The 15,507-nt window shown below is 39.9% G+C and overlaps 1 protein-coding gene across 10 annotated transcripts in view; it reads right to left on the reverse strand.

Annotated features, from left to right (window-relative positions):
* Nucleotides 1–15,507, reverse strand: part of LOC126926018 (neurexin-1) — a 659,019-nt gene that overhangs the window by 274,537 nt on the left and 368,975 nt on the right. For all 10 annotated transcript variants that reach the window (XM_050742092.1, XM_050742091.1, XM_050742090.1 and 7 more), the window contains one exon: nt 13,763–13,915. In XM_050742092.1, coding sequence (XP_050598049.1) covers nt 13,763–13,915 — 153 coding nt within the window. The remainder of the gene's footprint in view (nt 1–13,762; nt 13,916–15,507) is intronic.

Below are 15,507 nucleotides of genomic sequence, written 5' to 3' on the forward strand. Positions count from 1 at the left end.
CGCGTTTGAAAACGCCGTGGAAACTTTGTCAAACCGAATAACGCGCGATACGACCGCATCGTCGGATAACGCGATATCGTGTTAACGCGGAAAAACGACTACGAGAAATTTGCCAGTTTCCCTACGCTGCAAGCGGTGTATTTCAATGTTTTAGTCGTTTAATTCCGCGGCAACGTGCACGAGTAAAAAATAAAGAGAACGCGGCGAATTTCTCAGCCGCGTCAATTTCCCCGCTAAGTAAAATTTGAAGCGATGCCGTTTCGTATTTCCCACGTCAACTGTTCCAAGTTGTAAATCCTGCAGCCACTGCGTATCAGCTTCCGCGTAGAAATCTATTTATCAAGAAATTTTGCAAATTATGTAGAAAACCGAAGAAGAGCGAAGCGACCTTCGACCTTCTGGACGAGAAACGAGGCAGCCAATCGGACGAGGGTGCGCCACGTCCTCAGATTCCTCGATTCCGCGCCAGGAAGCTGACCCTCGTTTCTCCTATCGAGGGCGCACGGACGCGATTCGCAGAAAATTATGCGACAGCTCATAACGCGTTATGATTGTTCCGCTCGTTTCTGCAAGCGGACGTCCAGGAAACGACCGACGAGATATCTCGGCGTCTTCATCAGGAAACGTAAACGTATCTGGCGTGAATTACGAACGTCCTATCGTATCAGCTCTGCGCCGTTTCTATCGCGAATCTTAGGGCGTTCCCTGGCCTAATGCTTCGATATTTGCCGAACAATCGTCTTTCATAATCGTTTATGGTCTCGGGTTTGATCCTGGAGAAAATGAAGAACAGCGTGGCCAACGAAGCAAACGGAAATTTCGAGGATTTCGAAACCTCTTAGGACAAATGGCTATTGGTTTTTAATTCCTCGTTAATGGATATCGTTGTGAAAATTCTTTCTTTCAAATTATTTCCATGATACGTTATTTTTATGGCTAATTATTTTGCATTATTCTTCGTTCGTGATGATCGTCAGTCTAAAAGTCAGTCAGTTGATAAAAAGTAAGAAGCTTCTTCCTCTCAGCAGCAAACGAAACTCTGATTACAAATAGCTGACAATGGATCTTAGGCTCAGATATGACAACACCAAATTATATATTGATAGAAGATTGATAGAAGAATACAAAGAAAAACAGAAATTAAAGAAAAAGCATTAAGAAGAACAGCAAGGTATGAAAGCCATAGAATCAAAAAAGGAACTAGTAAAGGAGTGACAAAAGAAAGAGAGAGAAACTGGGGAAATGACCAGGAAGGGAAAAGAGCAAGAAAGAGAAAGGAGGGACTAGAAGAGGTGAGAAATGGAGGGACTCAGATGGAAGCAAGAGAAGAGCAAGAAAGGATGACAGCAGACCAAATTACAGAAGAAAGAAGAAAGAGAGAAGCAGAAGAGAGGGGGAAAAGGATAAGGGAATCCAAATATAACGTACATTACAGAAAAATGGCCAAAGAAGAGTTACCAAAATACTTAGAAGGGAGGATGAAGTGGAAGGACAGAAAAGTATCAGCAAGATTCAGATGTGGAAACGAGACCAAAGCGAGGGAATACTGGAAAGAAGAGGAAGAAAAAAGATGCAGACTATGCAAAAGGAAAGAAGAAGACCTGAGACATGTAACAGAAGAATGCGAAATAACGGGAGGACCAAAGGACACAGAAAAAATACTAAACGAGACTGGAGAAGGACTAACATAACTAAAAACGATAATAGAGAAGAGAAGGGCGATACAAGACGGGGAGGAACGACAAGAAGGAAACACAGCAAGGAGGCAAAAGCCCAAAAGTTGCCATAGTTGTACAGACAGAATAATTAAAGGAGTACGATATAATAAAATGGATAAGAGGGGAGGTAGATATATAAGAAGCGAAATAGGTAAACGAGATGTGAAACCGAAAGCTCGTCCAAAGCAATAATAAATAATAAATAGCTGACACAATTTCGTCGCTTGCTATATGGTGTAATTTTTATCCGAATAATAAGTTGTATTGTTATTTACCGATGGTTGGAAGGAGAAACGAGACACCTAGGAAACTTTTTCATAACCTTGCTCGAACATGCTATTCCCAGGAGCGAGACTTCTCAAGTTTAGCGATAAGTTGGAAGTAGAGTTCGGTAGCGAGACTAAGTCAACTTTATAATTCATGACAGAATTTTTGTGCGGCTTTGCAAGTTACGCTTACCTGAACACGGCTTTAGTCGCGTCCCTGGATGCTTCAATTATGAGACTAGTAACTTTCCATCGCTTATCGTGCCCGTGAATTTCGTTATTCTACATCTTGAATATGTTACGCGCTGGAAAATAGCATCTCCCTTTTAATTAGAAAATCACCGGTGCTCATTTTCATCGTCGCTGCTGAAGCGTCGAAGATCGAAACCTAACATTTACATCAAAGAAATCAAAACGATAGATAGAAAAACACAACGCCAGAGTGGAAGGGGCAATTCTTAATTTCCCAAAACTCCCATAAAATCCCATAAAATTACGGATTCGTTCATTGCGACTATTTCGATAGTTGCAAGTTGCAAGTTAGGAGATCAGATTCTGCAAATGAAGAAATTTCACGAAGAAAGTGACGGCAGATGGCCTGCGAATGAAAATCTGGCTTTTCAAGAGGATGACGAACATGGTCCTAGGGAAACGCGATGGCTTTCCGAAAGAGGAGAGAAACGCAGATGGCGCAGATGCGGGCCGCGTAACCGTTGGACGAATTGGCATCGGAAATTCGGAAAACAAGCCCCGTTAAATGACAAACGCTAATGCGAAACGATGCCTCAATTAAACGGCTCTATGCAAATCGCATTTTCCTAGTGGGCGTCGGTCGCGTGTCCCACGTGCGCTTATGCGCGTACGTGGCCGTGGAACAAGCGATGAATTCGCCTGCGACCCCATCGACCAACAAATGGATATGCAGATTTTCCCAATTAATCGAATGATCATTTTTTCTCGCTTCGAAATTCGCCTGCCCCTAGAAAATACGCCAACGATCCCGCGGGAATATTAATAGCTCTTTTGCTCGAAACGACGTCTGAAGCCCACGCGAACGCACCAAATTCCCCAGTAATTGCAAATTAAACCCTGCGAATTTCAGAATGTTCAGCTTCGTTGTTTTTCATCGTACGGTTATCGTCGCCCTGAAGCCTCTCAGCGTACGATTAAAAATTCCGTAACTCTCAGATTTTAGATTTTTCAATCTGAAGCCTGTATTTTTTTTTTCTTTAATATCAATAAATACGCTGATTCTAAATATCGTCAAGAATCGAGAAATATAAATGTATCGCGAAACCTGAAGATGGAAAAACACCCTTGAACAGATTAGAAGTTGCAGAGTTTCTAATTGAGAGATTTAGTGGTGTTTTTGAGAAGGAAATTTTGGGAAATTTAATTCTGTAGATTCTTCTCTTTGGAACTGTTAACAAGCTACAAGTTCGTTTTATATTTTTGCAAGGTTGGCGAGGTAGTATGCTAGGAAGACTGATAAGAAGCTTTCGAGCAGTTTCTTGAATTTCGTATGTGCTACACAAGGCATATGTTGCATGAGATATGCAAATATGCAAAGTGGGAACCTTGTACATGACTTTAATTTAAGAGAGTAGGAATTCTGGAATTTTGACGTAATATTCGACACCCTCGTGGAATTAGATACATCCAGCTCTATTAAAAAGCAAAAAGGAGGAGGGGAGGGTAAATTTATTTGAATTCCTCCTCTCAAATCTTGAATATTCATTACTTTACACCGACAAATTAAAGCAACACTAGGAACAAGTAACAAGAATTTCTTTTATATTAATTCTTATCTTTACCTTACTTTCCTGCCATTATCATTTTCGAACGAAAAGATTTCGATAAATTTAGTCCAATTGTTATTTACAAATTGCCTCAGTTTTTCAAGTATCGTCGATGTACATACGTTAACAATTGCTTGTTGATTGAAAAAACGACCAACGAAAGTACATCGGGACCTTTCTTTTGGAATTTTTGGGAAGATCCCCGATACTTTAGTCTACGCTATTTATTATAGCTGTACTTAAATAATGAAACTTGGAAGTAGTTGTTATGATTCAATCTGATTATGTTTGCCCGAGATTTGTGACAGTGGGCTTGAGCTCGAGCTGACACAACTGATCGCTCAACGTAGCCACGGTCACGGGATGGACGTTTTTAGCTAACAGAGAATGCCAATATTACGGGACACATGTTGTATTAACAATCAAACCCCGGGCAGGAGCAATGTCGCCGCTAAACGGCACTGTCCAGCAACGGCTGCTGGAATTTTCTTGGGATCCCCGACCAATATACAACGAGAGGAAAGTTTCCATCAGTCTTTTATTCTTGCGATCACCTTGCAGAGTTTTCACATCGTCTTTACGTGCAGTATTATACCGAGCGTCACAGCAAACGTTACTTTGTGCTTCAAATGAGCTACCCCGTAGACCGTGGATTCGTTATTGAACCTAAGAACATTGTCGTTAACATCTCGAGTGTCTAATCACCGCGGTTATTTGTCAAATTCTGTAAAAATCATATTTATACCAGTAAATATAATCTGTATCGTAGAACAACGATGGCTAGTCCGGATGAAAATTCGTTACACGCCCCTAAATCTAACGCTAACCCGACATATAGATCTACGTGTTTAGCATCGACGACAGCAGGTTAATTGGATAAACGTAGCTTAGAATTTGATGATTTTGCGATGAAAAATTTCAGTAGTCCACATTGGCTCAGTTTCTCAAGCTTAAATTGCAGGGGAAAGAGCGGCATTTAATAGAAAACCGGGAGCAGTACATGGTCTCTGAAATCTTCTCTTTACCATTCCTTTGTGTAGCATTGCAACTTCTTACTGCTCATAAATCTTTGCCATCTGCATCGCTACAGTATCGTGGCATTTAGGAAAATTGCGTTGAACGAAATTTCAGCTGCTCTTGACTAGACGCATCTCTGCTTGCCAAGTAAGTTCATCAACCTCGAGAATCATTAAGTTTGATCCCATTGAATAAATAGTAGATATAATATCAAATAAATAGAAAGTATTAATTAATATTAATTAATTGCAACGTGTGAGAGAAAATGATTGGTTTTGAAAGAATATTAAAAAGAAGTTGTATATAAATTACGTAATACAGGAAAAAAGATTCTTTTCTTCAAGCATTAGATTTTCCTTGCAATATTATCGTATGGTGGAAAGTTTCGTGTCTATGTACTTACGATAGTAGTATAATTATATTTCACATTCGTATTAAGGTTATGGCAGTTTAATTACATTTAATTTGCCTTTCTGTTTTCCAACAAAATACGACAAAGTGTCGTACAAGGATTTCTACGGTGACGAGGAAGCTGGCCTTCGCATCGCCATGTTTCACCGTCTCATTGTAAGCCATGCAAACTATTTCTGACAAAATGTTCTTAAAAAGTAGCAGGGAAATTTAGGTAGCGCTCTTTTGGCCGCTTCTCTCTGCATAATTGTCTACGCCAGGAATAGTTTTATCCCGGTGAAACGAAACACGACAAACCGTATTCGCCTTGCAAATAAAATTCTATTTAAAAAATGATCTTTTCCTCGTTCCAGCGAGGCTCCCTTCGCGCGCTCTGTCTATTTTCCCCTGCATCAGACCGGAATAAATAAATAACATTGCGGAGTTTCATATTAAAAATATAGTTCAACAACGTGATCCAATGTACAGCTTTGGAAATGCGTTCCTATTATTTCTAATTCGCCTGTTTTCCTTGAACCTCAAACAACAAATCTTTCGTATTTTTCTCCAACTTGTTAGCTTCTTTAACGTTATTGTATTTTTGTACAAGTAATATCACACATTAAACGTTAAACAATATATGAGTCGCTCTTTTCGATAACTTTTTATTATAACTGACTTAATAATTATTCTTCAGGAACAATTTTCTCTATATAAATCTATTATATGTAAATATATTTAATTAGAAATTCTTTAGTGTAGTTTTTGGCGTTTTCCAGATCAGACATCTTAAGGGTGAAGCTCTTTTCTTACAAAAAGAATGTTTCACAATGACTCAAATATTCAAAACATGAGGTAATTTCTTAATTAATATCAAACACATTTTACTCCTTTTAAATCATAATAAAAGTTATTCCTTTTCATATTTGACTTCTCTTTCATTAAACAATATCACACTCTGACTAGTTGTTTCCCTTCGATTGATCTTTCTTCCCATACGTTACACATAAAACGTGTGCACAGTGGAGAATTTATTATCAGAATGTTGATGAACTTTTCGATCCAACATTCCTATTTGCAATTGGATGGAAAATGGCCGGAGGAACGTAGCGGAAGTAGGTTCATCCCGATAATGTGAAAATTCGATGGAGCTTCAGATTATCTTCTTTTCTCTTCTATGGGAAACATTTTAATACAGCGTATCCAAGTAACTTTAAACGACGGTTTCGTCGAAAATTTTTCATTACAAATTTCTAAAGTAAGAAGAAATAATCGTTTTTTATTTTTTTTTTTTTTTTTTTGTTAGCGTGCTTCGGACCATGCGACTATTTTCGCAGTGGGTAACGATTTTTCGATTTCGTTTCCATTGCGCGCAGCCTTTCAATTGGATGGCAATGGTGGATGGCCACGCGTCGCGTCCTTTCCTCCTCGTTCGTGGATTTTCATTCTGCCGGTTTCAATTTCGATATTGGGGAATGTTGGATTGGTTTCACGAACCGTCCACATAATCCTTTAGAGTCCTTCGACCGCTACACATACCATTATCACTTGTCTAATTTATTTAATCTCGCCGCAAGGATACAAATTTATTAGCTTGCCCCAAGAGCTTTTTTCATTTTATAAAAAAATAATAGGAATAATAATTTCTTATTTTATATTATTTTATCGAATTATTACCATTATTACGATCATTTTCTATTACTATGATCGTAAGATGATAGTAAAATATGTCGAGCATCTGTTATTCCTTTATGAAACCAACTCCTTTGGGACAACCTAATATTTTTCCACATTTACTTTCCACCCTGATTACCAGTCTGTAATTATCATGGAACTCGTGACTATATCGATTTTTAAATTGTCCGATTTAAACGGAGAAACTTCATGAACAAGTTAGTAGCTTTAGGCTCTTAAATTTGTCAAATGTTCCCGGTTTCGTGAATAAGTAGACTTGTCTATGGGAGAATGATTCCTACAGAACCATATTTCCGCAAGTACTGTACGTTCGCAGAGACGAAACCACGGTGGAGCTTCAAAGGAAAAGTTCAAATCTTCGAGTCGTTTCGACTTGGCCAGTAAACGAGCTTCAACAAACGAAAATTCGTACGATGACTCACGCTCACCTTTTCGGAAAGTGTTTTAAGCTGCCTCCTTAAGGCTCGTTTCGTTCAACGCACATAAATGAGAAAGTCAGAGAATTCTCAATCTTTTTTATAATTTATATGATTAGAAAAATCTAATTATAAATTTGATAGTCTTTCCTCGTTGCAACAAACGAAGGTCGTAGAATAGAAATCCTGCTGAAAGCAGCGAGCAGTAGTTTCATGGAACCATCAACGACCACGGAGTTGCGTCGAAGGAAAGCTGCGGAAGTAAGTGGAGAAGCGAAGAAAAAATGCGAAATGAACGAGCTGAGCCGAGGGCGGATTCAATCTGCGACTCGTCGGATCCTCGTCGTATCGACGGAGAACGCGCGTGTCGACGAACACACGGGTGAGACGTATGATCCGCTTAGGGAGATGACGCGGCATTTTCGTGTCTCGCGGGATCCGCGCGCGATTCGCACGAATAACGTGGGCCGCGCACGTGCATCGACATCCACCGCCGGATGCGCTGGACTTTTGCCACTTTCGCTCCGATGTATTCAGGCCGCCGCGAAATTGAATTCGTGCACACCCTGACACGCCGCATCCCCAACTCCTGCCTCGGATATTTTATCAACCCTCGTGTACATACTCCGGCGCGAGCTTGAAAGGGTTGCGGCGAACGACGATCGAGAAGAGAAATTTTTGGTAAATTTTTGCCCCGGCGCTGTCGAAGGCGCAGCGGAGAAACCTTGTTCGACTTAAAAATTTTGGCAATTAAAATGGTTGTTGGCGCGTAGACTAGGAATTTTTATGCACATTCGAAAATTAGCTGACATTGTCGCCTGCAACGTCACGCTTGCTTTTTCATTAATTTTTTCATTTAATTTTACGCTAATTTTAGCGGGCTCGGTCAAACGATCGGTTCCAAAATTGAATTTAAAATCGTCAGATAAAATTGGTATTTCTTTTGTTCGTCTAACTTCACGTAAATTCTCGTATTAACAGAGATGGAGAAATTGATCATCGAACAGATAATTCGCGTTGTTTAGTCGGCACGCTTTGTTTCAATAATTTGTCAACCGGTAGCGAATAAGTGGATTATTTATGAAATAGGTATAACGTGATAAGTACGGTAATATTTATGGGAAGTTACGTAGAATTTCTAGAAATTTACTGGTGTTTGTAAAAGTATTAAACGTGGTAGTGATATCGATACAGAGGAACCGCGGTACTTCGCGATTAGCTTAATTAACATTTATTGGCCCTTGGTATTATTTAAATGAGATTTCTGTCGAGATTAATTCACGATATCCAGCAATTACTTAAAATCAATCATTTAAATTGTTAAACGTTTCAATTTTCATTAATGTATTTAATATATTTTTGAATAATGAGTTAACCAAACCATCCAGCGGTATTCGTCGATGGAATCCATCTAAGCTACAACTTTTGTCTCAAATTAAATAAATTTTACGACTAGATAAACTCTGTAGATAAACTCTACAGAATAAATAAAAGAAAACTCGGAGGACTTCGTGATAAAACAAACTACTTAACAAACCAGTTAACCGAATTTACGGAATTTAGTTTTAGAAATCTTTTATGGGGTTAGGTCGTGTATGCGCGAGTATGCACGTCGAACGAACTGAAATAAAGCTTCTGCTTGAGGCAATACTCGTCAAACTGGTCGAATAAGAAAACGACACCGAGCTATTTCTCAAAACTTCACCACGACATAACCCTCCGATCTTATCGCGTGTGAAACTTCACTGCATGGCCTCGTCTTTCGACAAAAAAGTCGAAAAGCTGGAGTTAAACGTGTTGTCTGACAATCATTCGACACTGAACGAAGAACAAAAAATTATCTCAACCGCTAGAAACACTGTAATATGATATTCCACGCGTCGTAGCCTCGCCCAAGATTCCCACGGGACGTTCGACAAAAAAACTCTTTCGTTCGTTCGTTCTGCGCCTGTCGAAACGCGTACATTGGAGCACCGCTGCTCTAATTCGTTGTTTGGTCGGTGATTATCGAGGAATTAGCTCGGCGCGAAGTCGATAACTGCGTTCGAAGGTGGCTCGCGTATAAACCACGTCGATGGTCACCATAATCCAGGAACGGCCACGCTCGTAAACAAAGACCGCGCGAAAGCAGCGACTGCGAAACGTGCTTCGAGGAAGCGCGTATCGGCGGCCACCTTCTCCTCGCCATAAATGGCAGCAACGAGAATTTGCAATGGTAACGACGACGTTTCGTGGTTGCTGAAAGCGCCTAGTATACGCGTGACTCGAGTTTCTCTGGGCCTCAGGGTCTCTCAAACTGTTCCGCCGGAACTCTATCAACTTCGCCAAAGATCTTGCTAAACAGAATTTGAAGATATCAAGAAGAGTCCGAGGATTTGAACGATCTCGCGTCGCTGCATCTGATTTTCTGCGAATTGGACCGCCAATATCTGCATTTTTGCGAGCGTAATTACTGTTAAATAAACGGGTAGAACTTGAAGAGAAATTTGTTTTTCTGAGAAAGCGTTTGAAGTGCTGTACCACAGGACTCTATACGGATGAACCTAAGAGAAGGAAATAAAAGAGTGAACCGAGAGCAATTATGCAAATTTGTATGTTTATGAATGTAATTAAGCAGATGAAGTCTAAGCAGAGATTTCATGTAGTAAATACGGTAGAAGGTATTTTGAACATTCTACTTATTTTGCATATTATTCCAACTACAGCTACACCTTCTACGTTTTCGTTGCTCTTGAAATTTGACGTAAACGTATACTTAAGCTGGTAATAATAATAAACGAAACACGAGTATCTTGTACAGGTTGTTCCAAAAATCGCGGTACAAACAGCGGGCTGGTGATTTTACGTGGAAAGCTAAACCGAGAAAAATGGATAACGTTTCTTCCTTTGAATATGAAATATTTCCGAAAAATGACGTATATTATCTGCAAGTTTCGAGGTATGAAGCTTCTCTTTCTGCTCGTGTTTGTGTCATCAAATTCGGAGCGTACTAACAACAGCGTTGAAGAACTAAAAGCAAACATTGTTTTGGCTTAGGAAGATTTCAAAAATAAGAGATTTAGAGAAGATTTCAAGAAGAGCATAATAATATAATATAGTATATAATACAGTACTACTGTATATGCGGCAACACGACCAACATTTCCAACGCTTGTTACACCAATCAAAGGATTCTTAACAAGTTGCAAGCTTATCCCTACTCACGAAATTATGCACATTAAGCACAGAATAAAAGAACATCGTGACATTGGCCACGTTTAACACGTTGTTGACCGGTCATGAGTTAACTGGTGTTTTCATGGACAAACGTTGCAGCCACGAGGAAACTCATGATGCGCTACATTTCTACTGGAAGTAGCTGAAGAATGGATAACCGTGGATTCCAAAGAATGCAGCATTGCACCTGACACTTTTCGAATTTCTAAAACAGCTGCTTACAATGATGCACCTTCCAAACTAAGAGACCACGTCTTAGGAAAAATAGTCACTGGCAGAGAAGCAAATGCGACTACAACGTGTGGAGTATGCTGTTCAAAAGGACAACGCAGCGAGAGTAGATATATTTGCAAAAGCTGTTGTGATTGTTACACAGAAATATTCAAAGTTGAATAACAAATAAAATTTATTCGAGTTTATTTATATTGTTCTACTTCCATGAGACAAATTCTCAGTAAAATTGTCGATCAGCAATGTGTTAACAACAGGAAGAAAACACTAGCAGAACCAGGAATTTTGCAAGTCGAAACTCGCGATTGGTACACGTTGTCGAATGTTCAAGCTCAGTTTTCTCTAAAACGAACCCTCCAACGACGAAATGTTATTCCTCTTCCTCGACCTATTTCACCACGTAGAATCGCTACCCTGTCACGCTACTCTCCATCTCCATAGTTTGTCCGAATTATGAGGAAGAGCACATACGTGAAATTAATATCTAGAATCGATAATTCGAATTCGGTAGTCGGGCGAGTCGTAATCGAGTAATTGGAATGAAAAGTTTGAGAAGCACTGAGGCCACGTACAGAGAATGTTCGGAATGCTATGAAACGTGCTTGACAATCATTGTATGGAGAGTCATGAACCGTTGCTATAGACACTAAAGGGAAAATGGCGTTTCAACTGCTTTCTGCTCTTTGCCAGGCGAGCCGCACCGCGTGATTCAAACGCGGCTCTGTTTAAATTTCCACGCTGGTAACGCGTCATTCGGTAAGGTCAGCTATCACGAAAACCCTTCGTTCCTCGACTACGCGTCTTTTCAAATTTGCCTGCAACAATACCGGCAGCGCGTTTACAAAATCATTCTGCCTGTTCTTCTATTTAACGATCTGCTTTACATTTTCTTTCTCGCCTGGCATCTTAGCGACCAAAGAATTCATTTCCTTTCTCGCGATAATTTATGCGCCTGTGTCGAGTAATTTCGGTGGCAATTTCCCATGGAATAACGATAACACGACGTAAGTTTAGTCGCGTGGAATTTATTTCTGGAATTTGTCAACGATGGCCGCGACGCTTGGCGACCTTTTGCGTTTGACGCGAAGGGGAATCGTAGATGAGACTTTATGGGTGCGGTAGAATGTCGATTATCGGAAATAATAGAGGGATAAATCGTTTCTTGTAATTGCTTTCCTGTATGGCAGATTTGCTAGACCAAACGTTCCAGATATTCAACGAATGGACGTAGAAGGCCGATGAATTATCGAAAGAGGGAAATTTGTAGAATATCCGATAGCGTCGTTTCCCTCGGACTAAAGGCATTGCAATTTATTTTAATCACATAGAATCGCAAGAACCAGTTTCTAGCCAAGCTACCAACAAATTTTCTACGTCATCTTTCTTCCATTTACTTGTAATTCTCAATGAGAATTGATTGTAAAATACATCCAAATAAAAAGATAAAATTTCTCCCGTTCATCAACTTCGTCCCGAGGAAACGCGTCAAATATCCGAGACTTTCCTCGCGAGTAACTTAATTCAACGCAAACGATTGGCAACTAAGTAATTGCGCATCTCGTTATTGCCATCTAATGACAAACTCCGCAATCACTTAGTTGCCAACCCACCATATGAAATCGCACGGATTTCGAGGACACATTTCGTTCATGCGATTAAACAGAGAACGTTTTTCATAAATCGTAGAAATATGAGAGATTTTCGACGAACAGATTGGTTGAAATATACGTCACGTTTTCGTATCACAGGTGCAAATTGATTTTTAATTTATATCAATCGCAGTCGACTGTTCTCGCGGAGAAATTACATCGCCATGTTTTGCAGGTTGAAAAATTGCCAATAGAGACAATTTTCTGAACATTATCGCCGACAGACTATCGGTTGCTGGCTCGTATCGCTTTTTACAGAAACGAATGATGTATAAAGACAGCTAGAATGGGAATTTTAAATTGACAGCGTGACAGCAACTCGAGTGAAACAACATCGATTCGGGCTGATCGAACGTAACATTCGCTGCATAAAGGAAAGCAATGCTGTTTACGTATGGTTCACGCTAGTTTCCAAATATAAACAACTTGGAACGAAATTTGCATACTACGTTGTCGCGGATATAGCACGTTTAACTCGCGCGATTTTTTCAGCGACCGGTCAAGTAATATTTGCGTAATCGACATTCCATCACGACCATGAAACTATTGTATACTCTTGGATGTTCGTCGGCCGACGCGATATCCGACCTCTGGAAATCCATTTCCAATCGACAATCTCTTTAAAATAACATATTAATAACGGTAATAGGAGAAACGAGATCTGTAAAATGAAATGGACGAAAGAAAGGAAGAAAAAGAGTATGAAATACTTTAATTTTACTAAAACAAGCAATTTAAAAAATTAATTCGACGTGTGCCTCGAACACAAAGCGATAGAACATTAAAGAAAATGAAGAAATTAAACGCGAGATTCGTCGCTCGGCAAAATCTAAAACTCCATGTGCAATCGATAACATTAAAAGAAGAAAAAAGAAGAAATATGTGTACAGAGTTCGCAATATGCAAACAACACGTAAAACAGGAATAACCTGATTGTTTATGGGAAAATAAAAGAACATGGGATAACGTTTTCTTAGTTCGCGAGCAAGTCGAGTTCGAAAATTATTAAATTAGTTAAACAATTATTCCTCAACTGGACCCTCAAATATACGACAGATAAGAAAAATTAGAAACAGCGAAGAATAAAATAACATTAATGAAAAGGAAGAAATTGGCGAGTCTATGGAAAGAAATAGTCGAACGAGGATTAATCCAACGAATGGCTGAAACGCAAAGAATTAAAAAGTAGATACACCAGGGACTACACGCGCGATTCGTTGGTTAACACCATCAGAGAGAAACGAGCAAAGTAATTTCCTCGATGCTGCCGCCCCTCCATTCGTACTTGGCACTGGGATTTGTCGACGTTGCACGAGGGATATTTCTTATTTTTCATGAGGAAATAATACGGCGGGAAATACTCACGAGATGAGAGTCCCTGGTGGTGAAGGTGATTGGGTCCGAGGCTCTGGGCTCCCGACAATGGAAATCCATTTTGCCCCAGGCGGCCGCGCCCGCGGCTCCGCTCCTGGCCGCGTCGATCAGCTCCATTTTCACCCCCTCCGCCACGAATTCGACCTGCAAAAAGGGTGGAAAAACATTTTCATTACATCGGCCGGGCTATCTCGATCGCGCCGGATGCGCTGTAACCGGATTTTAATATCGCGATGCAAAGCCTTCGGGGAACAAAGCGCGAATTTGGGAAACGCCGGTATTCGGGCATTATCGACCCGGAAAAAGCGTGTGCGTGCGTTTCGAGAGCAGGCTGATACGGAGGTTCAAGCGAAATTCATTTCGCCGCATCATAGGCACCGTTCGTTAGTGTACGGTTATCTGTGTGATAATTAGGTGCTCGGTAATTTTCTTTCTTACGAAACATTACGACGTTTAATCTTCCGGTTAGAAAATGTTTTTACGATTTTTCCGCACTCGTGGTAATTTCTCAGGCGTAGTGTAATTTCTATAGTAGAACAATTTTGCACCGAGGTCCTACGTTTTCTCGTTATGTTGTGGGAAATGCGAATTTGCATAAAAATCCACAGCAATTTGTCGCAAGCAATTAATTCAATTTTATGTCGTCAAATAATCGGTAATATTTCAATTTATTAACCAAGAGTAAGATATAATATACAATAAGGGTAAAACTGGTGCTTTGTGGAAGAACAGTTTGAAAATTCTACTACTTTTGTGTTTGATTATGCGACTACGTAAGCGTCCTTCTCACAGTCTTAACCCCTTAACCTACGATTTACGTTCGAGAATTTACGTTTGGTCCGATCGTTGTACTACGGGCTATGCCCATGGCTGTAGGTTAAGGGGTTAAAAAGCTATTAATAACGCTAGATGCGTGAAAAATATCGACAAAGTTGAACAATCCCGGATTTATCTTACGTTTGTGTAATAATATCTGTTCAGGAGAATTGAAAAATAGCAGACACATGAAAGCACGCATCGTAACAAACAATTTACGATTATTTCAACAGGGCTAAAGATATTTTATCCGCCAGCGATAATCCCAAAGAATAAGAAGCGAAAAGAAGAAAGGAACAAGCGAACGATAAAATGAAATCGTATCGCGGCTCTTAAAAATACTTCAACGTTTGCCACGTTATCGAACGTTGCTTAGAAATCGAAGGAAATGGACTCGTACGGAAGAGCGACAACCGTAAAAGCGATAAAGATAGCAATGAGAATTTACGTAACAATAAGTGGACGAAGAGAATCGGATCGGATATCGCGTATTTTTGTTGCGAATCGCTGGACAGGTGAACAGGCTGAATTGAAAGATAAATCCAGTTACGAGATTATTAACGTACGCATTAACATAGTAATTACGTATTAGCCGTGATTTATGTCTTTTATCGAACGCGGAGAATTGCGATTTAGTATCCGCTGGAGAGGCGAAATGTTATTTATCAGGAAGGTTGAAACCGCGGCGGATAGTTAAAATTCGCTCGTTCTTCTGTCAGATTTACGCGCCAGCTTTTTCATCCCTTGCATAAACAATGCAATCAAGCTAATTAATCGATCCACCGCTTATCGGGCACTAATGAAAAACGAAAAAAAATACTGAGGGGGATAATCGATCGACGTAATTGGTTGCAAGTAACCACGTTCAACGTGTTGGCAATTTTTATTAATTTAACCGAAACGATGAAGGAATTTGCGGA

Source organism: Bombus affinis, chromosome 17 (genome assembly GCF_024516045.1).
Source record: "Bombus affinis isolate iyBomAffi1 chromosome 17, iyBomAffi1.2, whole genome shotgun sequence".
Classification (NCBI taxonomy): Eukaryota; Metazoa; Arthropoda; class Insecta; order Hymenoptera; family Apidae; genus Bombus; species Bombus affinis.